At 34.3% G+C, this 12815-nt stretch overlaps 1 protein-coding gene across 1 annotated transcript in view; it reads left to right on the plus strand.

The window, feature by feature from the left end:
- The window catches only part of LOC106873969 (uncharacterized), a 52803-nt gene that overhangs the window by 23201 nt on the left and 16787 nt on the right, over positions 1-12815 (plus strand). Inside the window, exon 3 of the mRNA XM_089340279.1 lies at positions 5341-5517. Within this exon, the coding sequence (XP_089196405.1) occupies positions 5341-5517 (177 nt within the window). The remainder of the gene's footprint in view (positions 1-5340; positions 5518-12815) is intronic.

The raw sequence follows: 12815 nt of genomic DNA on the forward strand, positions 1-12815 counted from the left end.
CTCACCCACACAAAGACATACTCTCACCATCATCCTCTACACACACACTCACACACAAATACACCCTCACATATCCCACACACTGATGTAGACACACACACACACACTCAGTCTTCTTCAGTTTCCCCAATAACCCCTCCAACCATACCCTACACTTCCCTTTCTTCCTTTTGCTCTTCCTGCTTCTCAATCTCCGCTTTCATTTTCATATTTACTCCTCTTCTCTCTCCTTCTTCTTCCTCTTCAATGTTTTTCTCTCTTCCTTCTCTTTCTCATTTTTCAAAAGTTTTTTTCTTCTTTTTTTTGCCATTGATTCTGGGGTTGATTCAGAAAACATATTAATTTCTTTCTCTGCTGCTGCTGCTGCCATATTTGCATTGAACAGAAAGTAATCTTACCATTTTGAAGATTTATTGGACATAGACGCTGGCATTGCTAAGTGCAGACATAGCTGTGTGGTCAAGACGGTCACTTGGCAACCATGTGGCTTGAGATTCAGTCCCACTGTGCAGCACATTGGACAAGTATCTTCTACTATTACCCCAGGCCAACCAATGCATTCTGACTGAATTTGGTAGACAGAAACTGCATGGAAGCCTGTCATATATGTGGGTGTGTGTGTGCCTTTGTGCTTGTCTCCCACCCCCAACACCACCATCATTACATGACAACCAGTGTTTTAATTTGTTTACGTCCTCATAACTTAGCAATTTGTGAGAAGAGATCAATATAAGTACCACACATAAAAAGTAAATACAGGAGTTGATTTGTTTGACTAAAACCCTTTAAAGTATTGCTCCTGCATGGCCACAATCCTATGACTAAAGCAAGTTAAGATAAAAGACATGATTTTTCATCCAAGAATTATGTCCCAAATATTCTCGTTTGCTTTCTTTACTTTCTTCATGCAATTTCTTATATTTTTACCAATAACACCATAAATCACTGTTGAAGAAATTCCTGTAATAAAGCAATGGTGTGAATTAAAGAACAGTTCTTCATAGTCATAAACAAACAAATGCTGAAATAGTTTCATTCATATATATATATATATATATATATATATATATATATATATATATATATATATAAACCATTCCTACTACTACTGTAGCTACTGCCATCTCTTTTACATCATAAATATTACAGCTATGTTACTAACTTACTGAAAATCCGATTCAACAAAGAAGTAAAACATTTGGAAAAATCATTTTGAAATCGTGTGTGTGTGTGTGTTTCTGTTTGCTTGTTCAGTAGACGAAGGAAAAGAAGTATGAATGTTCCTATGATTGCTGATTTAGCTGTGAACAGAAAATATTGACAATAACTAAATTTCAATTTGTTTCTGTCATTCAACTCCTTTGCTATTTACTTAAGTATATTATTGTATGTTGTATTTATTATATCAACTTACAAAAAACAAAATGTATGTAACTTGAGCCTGACAAAACATCAAGTAAAACCAACGAAGCTTCATTCTGGCTTCTTACTAATTGAGCTGCTATTTCACATGTGTGGATATGTGTGGACTTTTTGCCTATATTGCTAAATATTGAGCACCACTCATCATCACTACCATCATCATCATCATCATCATTCAAAGCCTATTTTCCATGCTAGCATGGACCACACAGTTTGACAGGACCTGGCAGGCAACGGGGACTGCGTTGAGCACCAGGGTCTGTTTTGACCTGGTTTCTCCTGCTGCCGGCTCTTCTTAATACCAACCACTTTACTAAGTGTATTAAGTACATTTTATGTGGCACCAGCAATAGCAAGGTCACCAAGTAACCACGTACAATCATCATCATCATCATCATCATCATCATGCATGTTTTAATGTCCTTTTATTTTATTTATTTCATGCTATTATCATCAGTTGGATGTTTTTCCTTAAACAAGTTTCTTGCCACTCGTCTTTGTCTTTCAGCATTTCTATTTTGAGCACAACATCTTCAAACCTGATCTCACTTCTATGTCTTCTCTTGTCTCTTGTTCTGATCCAGCTCTTCCTCTGTCAATTGAATCCTTCACCAACAACAACACGTGGCACTTTCACACCAAACATACCAAAAAAAATAACAGTGGAGCTTGGTGCTGTCCTCTGGCCTATCAGCTCTTGTCCAATTGCCCAACCCATGCCACCATCAAAGACAGACCTTAAATGAGGGATAATAACAACACACATACACACACATACATGTTTGTGTTTGTCTCCCATCATCGCTAAATAAGTCCTGGGGTCGATTTGTTTGACTAAAACTCTTCAAAGCGGTGCCCCAGCATGGCCACAGTCCAATAACCGAAACAAATAAAAGATAAGATATGCGCTTCTTGTTTATCATCTGATTAAGATAAAAACTCACAAAAAGAAACCTTAATCTAAAACTTCCCCTGTTTTGGTATTTTGTCAACTTCTGCCAAATCCCTTATTTCCTTTTTTCTTTCTTTCTTGAACACCGACAGATGTTTAGTCATCGCATATTTTGTTATCATTGCGACCTAACATTGTGGAACGTGTCATGTTTTTAGCTGACAATAAGTTATCCCGGGAGATGAAGTGAAGCATTATTTCTTTCTTTGTTTTTTCTTAGTAAACACCCTCTTTAAAATAATTACCCACTTGTGTATATTTCTCCATCTTATGTGTCTGAAATTTATCTAAATCAACTGAATTTGTAAATTCTTATTTCTACAATACTTATTATTATTATTATTATTATTATTATTATTATGCAGAATTTTTTATTCTATTTTCTATTTTCCCTGCGCTACCAAGCACAGTTTTGTCTGCCTTGGCTATGTGCAGTGTTTTGTTTTAGTTTTGTTATTTTTACTGTATTGAAAGTACCCTACATGGAATATGTGTGTGGTACCTTGCTGTGCTATTTTTTTTATCTGTTATACGTATCTATAAACCCTGGGGTTTTGGTTATGTCATTGTCTGCAGGTCTTTTGATAATTTCCAAAGCATCTTTTATTATAGTAATTGTTTCTATTTCCAGCATCTACGTTCAGGTTTTATTATTATTATTATTATTACATTGGATAAGGCAGTGAGCTGGCAGATTCATTAACACACCAGATGAAATGCTTAACGGTATTTTGTCTGCTGCTACTTTCTGAGTTCAAATTCCACTGAAGTCGACTTTGCCTTTCATCCTTTCGGGGTTGATAAAATAAATACCAGATGAACACTGGGGTCAATTTAATCAACCTGCCCCTTCCCCCAAAATTGCTGCCCTTGTGGCAAAATTTGAAACCATTATTATTATTATTATTATCACATTGGACAAAATGCTTAGTGGCACTTTGTCCATCTTTATATTCTGAGTTCAAATTCTTTCAAGGTTGACTTTGCTTTTCATTTTTTCAGGGTCGATAAGATAAGATCTAGTCAAGCACTGAGGTCGATGTAGTCGACTAGCCCCCTCCCTCAAAATTTCAGGTTTTGTAGCTACTTTAGTTGAGTTTAATAATCATTATGTACTGCCACATATTGACACAACTGTCACGTAGTTAATGGCACAAATGTCACATATTTTCTGGCACAGTTGTCACAAAGTTGACTTAGTGGTACACTGCACAGAACAGTTGAAAATTTCAGAAAATAATTTTTTCTTAAATAGCACCCTCGTGAAAAAAAAAATGAAGCAGAAAGTTTAAATTAGTGTTAACATATTTAATGGCTGAGTGACATCCAAAAAATTAAGGAAAAAAAATGCTATGATAAGAAAAAAATATATTAGTCATTGATTAATATTATTATTTTAATTGTTTGGTCAAACTTCTGTTCTACAAATATTAAGAAAATTTGACAGCCAACATATTCATATTTCTCTTTTTAGAAAATAATATTTATGTTGAGTTTCTTGTTTAGCAATCTTAAAGGTGCCAACACACTTAACTCTCATCACTTGTGTCTGTTAGTGACAACTCGACTTCACTAATTTCCTGCTTTAGTCTTCTAATTAGAACTAGTGGAACCTATTTGCATTCACCTCAGAACTGTATTTTGTGACTTCCTGTTACAACCATTGCCCACTTGTAAAAGGAGTTGATCTATCTCCTTTGCTGGCCATTTTAATATCCATGATGTGGGTTAAGTGTTCTGTTCTTATCAAACTGTTATCTCCCGTTCAAAGGTGGGAAGTTGGCAGAAATGTTAACACGTCAGAACGCTTAGCAGCCGTTCTTACGGCTCTTTACATTCTGGGTTCAAATCCCATCAAAATCAGCTTTGCTTTTCATCCTTTCAGGTTCAATGAAATAAGTGCCAGTTGAGCATTGGGGCTGATGTAGTCGACTTGTCCCCTCTCCCTAAAAATTGCTGGCCTATGCCAAAATTTGAACCCACTGTTATCTCTTGTTCATTTGGCTCTCTCTCTCTCTCTTTCCTTCTCTTAACACACACACACACACACACACACACACACACACACACACGCACACTCAATGGTTCTGTCACAGAAAAAGTTCCAATGACAAAATCAGTAATGATATTCGAATATGTTGTTTCTCCCAAAAATGGTTAGGTTGTTTGCTGTATCTTCAACGGTCAGCCCAGATACTAATAAACATGTTCTTGATGTGTTTATCAGGGGACAGAAATGGTCAGTTGTTTACTGATGTCATTAATCCCTGACAAAATCCTGTTTGGTATTTACAGAGATTTTCACATCTGAGTACAGGGATTAGTATTTATTTCATTATTTTGTATAAGCACTAAAAAAGTTGATTAATGTTAAATTATAATTATTGTATGTATGGTATGTTTCCTGATATTCCCTCTGGTGGTAGAAGTTACTCATCATGTGCCAGGTAATACCTTAGTGTAATATATATATGTGTGTTGGTAACTATAAATATACTGAGAATCATTTCCTGTGGGCTGGATTTTAACCAGATTTCTCATCACCATTACCAGTATCCTTTCAGGAATATATTTCATAGCAAAAAGTATTGCTATGAATAGCCAACATTTGAAATAAGGGTCCAAAATATTTTGCTATAACTCTGAAGTTATATTTGTTAACCGTTTTCATACCAATCCATCTCGCACTATCCATAGTTCTTTGATACAAACAAGGTTCTTGGATTTTAAATTAAAACCTTTCACCAAATTTTCACGCTAATTTATGTCCCATACATCAGCTTAATAACGACAAATTCATCATTATCTTTAAACTTAATTGAAACAAAGTCAGCATATTTCAACAGAGATATGTTACCAAAAGAATTAATGTTTTATTTTCAGAAGTTGGAATTATTTTCTGTTGTTTTGAAATTTCTTTTTCTTCAGCAACCATTCTTATAGACTCCTTCTTTTTTCTTTTTCAGATTATCCCCTAGAATGGTTACCTTATGCGTACACACTGGAAATTTTAGGATCTTGTCTTGGAGGTGCTTCTGTGATTACATTAGTGGTTTGGCTTTGGTATTTGGGTAAATCCAAAACAAACAGATGCATTATTAGATTCCTGAAATTATTGGCAATTCTTTTACAAGCATTTGCTGGTAAGTAACAACTTCTCTAATTTTAAAATTTGCTCAAGAAATTTTATTTTTTTCACTTTGAAAAACTTTGTAACATGTTTTCAGTGATTATAGGAAGTGGATGTAAAATGAACAAACAGGCGGTCAAATTTAAATAATTGTATGTTGAAAAGGTCATTAAACTATTTTATTTCCTCTTGGGAAGGGAATGATTTGAGGCATGTGAAAAAAACATTTCAAAACTAATTTCATCCTCATCAACTCATCTAAACAAAGTATCTTTTATTATTTCCGTCTTTAAATATTCCCCATGTTTTCTAACAAGCCTGTCGTCTGTTTTTGAAGCTCTGCTTTCATTTTACAATTTTATTAACTCTTTTTAAGACTATTTTAATAGATTGCTATGGTTACTTTTAAATAAACTGTTTACGAGAATAAATAATTGACTTCCTATAATCACTGAAAACATCTCAGTAAAAAGTCAACTTCCATCGTTGTTTGATAAAACAAAATACCAATTGAGCAGTGGAGTCAATATAATCAAACCTATCCCACCTTCCTCCTAAAATTACAGGCCTTGTGCTGAAATTTGAAGCCTTTGGCTGGCAATTTAGAGTTAGTCCATTTGCAACAATTCTGATGATTATTTTGTTGTTGTTGCTGTTGTTGTTCCAAAGGTTATCTCTGACTGAATAAACGAGTTTGACCTCCAGACATTAGTAAGCAGTTTGGTAGTTAAATGTAGGAGTGAGAAGCCATCTTGAGTGTCAGAAAGAGGGATGTTTGGCTTGTTGAAGTATTGATTTAGCCTTTGATAAATTGCAGATCCTTTGGTAACCTTTGATATTGATAACGTACAAAGACAAACGTACAGCCTTTGAGATTCTGGCTAATTGTGATTCTGTTTCGTTACAGAACTGTAATTATTTTTGTTCATTTCTAGTGTCTTTGTGATTCAGCAGTGTTAACATACAACCGATTGGATGTTTGTGGTAGATGTGACTCTCTGGATTCTTTTGTAGGTTTTCAGTGAATTTGGAAGAAATTGTTGAGTCTGTAGCTTGTGATTTCGTTGTTGTTAAATTTTTCCTTGTATTTTTGAAGAAACTGTTGTGGTATTGTGATATAAGTGCAAGGTAGATATGTGTTAACATTGTGTGCTTCTGTCTTCTTTCTTTCTTTCTTTCTTTAGATAATTGCGTAGTATATGATACTTGTGCTTACTTGTTGGTAGATGGGTGTGTTGTATGAAGTTATTTTAGTGGGTGTCCTGATGGGAATGGTAACAATGGTGGCAGTGGTGGTGGCTAGTAATTATAGGAAACAGAGATTTGTGGCTTGTTTTGTAATTTAAGGTGGATATAAAATGTCTGCTGATTTTCTTGATTTTGTTTAGGGATTATTATCATGGAGTTGGTGGCTTGTTTATGTTGTTATTTGAACTTGTTTATGCAATACTCTATTTCCATTGGCTATGGCATTAAGTATGTTTTATTTGATGTTGTAGCTGACCTTTCCAACTACAGGCCTGGTTGAATGGTTAAAAAGTTCACTTTACAGTCATTAGAATTCATGTTAACTCTTTTGTTACCATATTTCTGCTGAACTACTCTGCCTTTGCTTCAATTAATTTTAAAAAGTAACGAAGAATTTAGTGAAATGACATCATCATCATTAAGTTCCATGCTAATAAATTAGCATGGAATTTTAATGGAAACTTTTTAGATTACTTTACCCCTTTAGCATCTAAATCGGCTTTATCCAGCCAAAAATATTCCACCTGTTTTACATACAAACTGACTAGATCTAACCTCTTACACCTACCCTACAATGTCATTCTAGAAGTAAATATTCACACCATTGAAATCTCTAAGCTGTAAGATAATCCTTTCTACTAAAATCACGAGGCCTGAAATTTTTGGGGAGGGGCTAGTTGATAATATCGACCCCAGTGCATAACTGGTACTTATTTCATTGACCCCCCCCAACAAAGGGTGAAGGGAAAAGTCGACCTCTGCAGAACTTGAATTCAGATTGTGAAGATGGACAAAATACTGTTAAGCATGCTAACAATTCTACCTGCTTGCCACCACCAAAGCGATGATGCATTTGTATGAATAAGCATTGCATTGACAGAATAATCCAAATGCTGATGGGTTAAAGGTGGAAGTATTTATCAATGAGGCAGAGATAATCTCAGGTGGATTGACATGAAAAGGGTTAATCTCACATCCCACTGTGCAGTATATTGGGTGTCTTCTACCAAAGGCTTTGGTTGATCCAAACTTTATCTGGGAAAATAGATGAAGACTACCTTTGAAAACAAGAAAAAGGAAAAGGAAATCATTAAAAACCTATTGACTTTTATTGTCAGGACTGTTTCTTTTCAGATGTTAAGAGTTGTGTTTTTTGTGAGAATATCTGCTATTCTGGTGTGGCGCATGTACTTCTGCTAACTAAAATATTGACAAAAAATCTAAAAAGTTTCTTAGAAATACTTGTTAAACAAACACCCTTCAAGGCAAAACTCCAGCATGGCAACAGTCTTATGAGTGAAACATGTAAAAGGATAAAAGAATTAGTAATGTTAAATGTATGCTCATCTATTCTAGAGATTAGTAAAACATTCAGCTGTAAAATCCCTGAACAAATTTTCTCACCACCATTTCTATAAAAACTCGCTGGTCGTGTGGAAAGTCCACAGTTGTTGACAACTAAGCTATAATAATTGTTGTTTTCTTCAACTCCTTTTCTCTAATCTGCTGTAAATATCTAATACCTTCTCTGCCATTCATGTTTTCACTTCCTCTACACTGCTTTTCCCAGGCTTTTTCAGGTGATTCATTCCTCTGCTCTTGTCTCACCCTTCAACTCTTTACCTTCTTGGTTTTTTTCTTTTTTTCTCTTATCAGCTCACGTCATCTATTATTTGTCCATATTTTATAAAATCAAAAAATATAAAAGGTTCAGTCTTCTGTATTTAGCAACAATTACTTGTACCAAGGTGTAAGCACAAAACGACTGAGAATCTTTTATAAATAAATTTTAGTTCAATATATAAAAAAAAAACAAACAAAGCTTCCAGTTATTTCCTTACCATTACCACCACCACTGTTAACTAATGCCCTCCCCACCTCCCCACTTTAACACCAAATCACTGCAGCTATCTGCATATTGTGTGTGTGTCTTCTCTCTCTCTCTCTCTCTCTCTCTGATTGCTACCACCTCTCTCCACTAAACATTCTTCTCTTAGCTCACAGTTTAACTCATTACCCTTTAACTGAAAGTGTCTTTTGAAGAGCAACACAGATATATATAGGTACAGATACCTCACACACACACACACACACACACACATGAAAGTATGAACATCTCAGACACACACACACACAGAAATATGAACATTTCACGCATGCATGAAACAGCTGTAAATGATATTTTAACTACAATTAAACTATGACCATTTGTTTCAGCACATGATCTCAGATCAGGTTACTTGCTATGCAAGTACATCTCTGTAATAAACTATGACCATTTAATACCAATGATCAACTTCTAATTGTTAATTGTTGCTCCATTTCTTTTCTTATATCTATAAATATATATAGATATAGACATGTTAGTATTATAGAGCAGAAAAACAAAAATGATATCAGAAGTTAGAAATGGTTGAGTGGATTGGACTGGCAACAGATATGTTGTATATTCCAAAAGAAACAGCTTGTAATTCTTGAAAAAAAAAAATGTTTGAATCTTGAGACTATTCAAAATTTTAAAATCCTTATGGCAAAAACTCCACAATTTCTTTCCTTCAAATTAATTTCAGAGTAGTTTCCGATAAACAAATCAGAATACTTTCAGTTTATGATTTTAGTATTAATCCATGATTTTAGTATTAATCCATGATTTTAGTATTAATCCATGATTTTAGTATCAACCCATGTCCAATTACGCAGTTATATGTATTACTATTTGCTAGAAAACATCAGAAAATCTGAACATTATCTGGATTATAATCCCTTAAACCTTAAAAATAGTGGAAGATTCTGAACTTGGAAATATTGATACTAAATAATATGTTGCAATTTCTCTGGCAAGAAAACTGAATGGATATATAAGTGGAATGGAATTAGAAGTATTCTGTGTTTTTCTACTGTGTAAACAAGTATCATGGATATTCCTTCTTACAAATAGAATTATCTATTTTCTCCTCTCGTAGCATTACATGTCTTTTATCTGTTCTCATTGCTCAAATATTTGCTGGGGTCTGTTATAAATGCATTGGTATTGAGCAGGTTGTAGTAGAGTGACATTCATTTATGTAATTTTATAGTCTTTAGTTTATTTCTTTGTACACAAGAGTTAAAATGACCTCCTCCGTTGCTTTGCATTATCTACCATTATATCCACATTCCTTGCACATTCTTTGCACAAGGAATGGATAATTTTTATTTGTTAATTCATTAATCATTAAATATTGAACCAATGGCATGCCATAATCAATTCTTCCTGTCTGTTATAATGCCGTCTCTTGTCTGGGCAGTGTGACATCCTTGCAGAGCCTACCTTATTTCCTAGGCTGTCAATGTCTAAACATTTCTACTGTCCCTGTCCCCCCATAAAGGAACGTGTAAACAACTGGAAGTCAGGAATTTCTGCCTGGCATAGTGTGTGTGTGTGTGTGTGTGCTTCTTGTTACTGGGGACAAAGAATGTTTAGCCATTCTGGCAAACTTATGATAATCTATGTTAATTTATTCATGCAACTGACTGAAACAAACATTTGTCGTGGTTGTTGTTGTTGTTTTATGTCTGTTACAATACAAAAGCTGTATATAATGTGTCTCTCGTAAATTGACTCCCTGTATGAAGCTACTTAAACTGCGGAGGCAATTTTTAACACAGTTCAATCCATGTTGCCTCTTTAAATTATACAACTGAGATTTATTATGTTGAGTTCAGTGGATTTGTTACGATAAGTAAATTGTTTCCAAATATTTTCATAATAATCCCAGGAGAAATATGTCAGATGTTTTAATAATTCTTCTGTTGTGTTGTTACTTGCAGCAATTCTTTTGTTTTTTATTTTGGTTTCTTGACCTTCTGGAAAGTTCCTTTTGTAGTAAATTAAACTCTTACTTCTCCCCACTGAGATTTCTATTTGTCAACATCTGGCTTAGAGCACTACAATAGCCTGTCGTTACACACACATACATATTTGTATGTATGTATATTTGTGTGTGTGTGTGTGTGTATATGTATGTGTATGTGTTTGTATATATATTGTGTGTTTATTGTGTGTATATATATATGTGTGTATGTGTGTGTGTATATATGTGTGTATGTGTGTGTGTATATATGTGTGTATGTGTGTATATATATATATATTGTATGTGTGCGTATTGTGTGTGCGTGTGCATATATATATTGTGTATGTGTGTATTGTGTGTGTGTATATATATATATTGTGTATGTGTGTATTGTGTGTGTGTGTGTATATATATATATTGTGTGTGTGTGTGTGTGTGTGTATTGTCAGCAGAATCCTCTTCAGCCCATAACAAAAATATGTCAAAACTATATCCAAACAAACAAAACTTTTTGCTTAGCTGTCGACATTTTGATACAAACATTAATGAAATTTATTATTTCACTCATTTCAGTTATATTCATTTATATTAATGGTGTTCTTTTCTCTGTTTTTTTTTCTTTTTTTTCTTAGCATGTATATATTACTCCTAAATTATTGTGCTATTAGTGTACATATTTAAAATATTAATTCTCTGTGTCTATCTGTCTATTTCCCTCTCCTATCTATCTATCTATCTATCTATCTATCTATCTATCTATCTGTCTGTCTATCTATCTATATCTCTCTATCAATCTCTATTATCTATCCACGCCCCCCCCCCATCTATCTATTTATCTATCTATCAACCAACCAACCAACAAACCAGCTAGCCAGCTAACCAACCAACCAACCAGCCAACCACCCACCCAACATGAAAGGAGGACATCTATCAAACATAATGCTAAAACATAAATGAAGGCAGAGTGAGACAAAAGAAACATTGTCAGCAGTAACATTTCATTGAAACAAAACCTCTGTGCTGTTCTATTCACTAATGTTTTGAATAATTGCTATGGTAATACCATTAACTTTCAGAAATATTTAACATCCAATCACACATTAAAATGATATCTCTCCGTTGGTAACATTCTTTCATTTTAAACACTTCCATTTACCCTGATATGTCCAGGCAGCAAAATGACAATTGGTAGAGCATTGGATAGAATATCTCATGCTACTTGTTCTGATTCTCTGAGATCAGGGTTCAAATCACACTGGAGTCATCTTTACATTTCATCCTTTTAGGGGTCAGTAAAAAAGGTACCAACCCAAGGTTAATAGATTTCATTAAAAGGTTAGGAGAGGTGTGTTGGGCAGAGCTAAGGCAATCTAGTTAGGAGAGGAGCAACAGCTCTGAATAATAAAACCATAAAATGTAAGAAGTGAGGAGGCAGCCAAGTATTGGTGGCATGACAGAATATACAAGGACCATGCTGTAAAGTGGTTGCCAATATTAAGGAGCATTCAACTGTAAAAGTCATGTCAAAAAACAGAGAGGAAAATAAGAGAGGGATTCCATAAGGCACAATGGAAGTGAATTATTGAGGAAGGCAGTAACGGACTAAAAATTGAGAGAGAAATGGGGAATTTTAATAGTCAGTCTCTTTGGATCATTTAGTATATGTTATAAGTTTCTTGACTATAGAAAGGGCATCAACCATAAAAATGTCATCAAAAACCATGAAATATAAAACAAGAATTATGGCTTTCTCAGTTGATGAGCAATGATTGTGGTTGGCATTAGGAAGGGCATCCAGCTGTAGAAACCAGGCAAAAGTAGACACTGGAGCATGATGCAGTCTTTGAATACATCAAATCCTGTTAAACTGTCCTCCAATCCATGCCAGAACGGAACATGGATGTTAAATGAGGACGACAGTGGTGGTGGCAGTTGTGTGTATGTGTGTGTGTGTATTAGATGTCCTTTGTTTGCCTGCAGTGAAATATTATAAGACAGTGAGGTTTGTTCAATATTAATTTCATTTCTTTAGATTAATAATTTATCAGGAATAATTATGGATGACCTTGGGTGCTATAAAAATTTCAAATTTGCTACTCAAGTGGGGACAGAGTTAAAAGCCATAGAGTAAATAACTCATATACGATTCATTTTAAACAAGATTAATGTGAGTTTTATGTTAATATCTTTAGGCAGGAATATTAATTCTCAAAAGTTAAAATGCTTCCAT

The sequence above is a fragment of the Octopus bimaculoides genome, chromosome 23 (assembly GCF_046866305.1).
Source record: "Octopus bimaculoides isolate indiv1 chromosome 23, ASM4686630v1, whole genome shotgun sequence".
NCBI classification, from domain to species: Eukaryota; Metazoa; Mollusca; class Cephalopoda; order Octopoda; family Octopodidae; genus Octopus; species Octopus bimaculoides.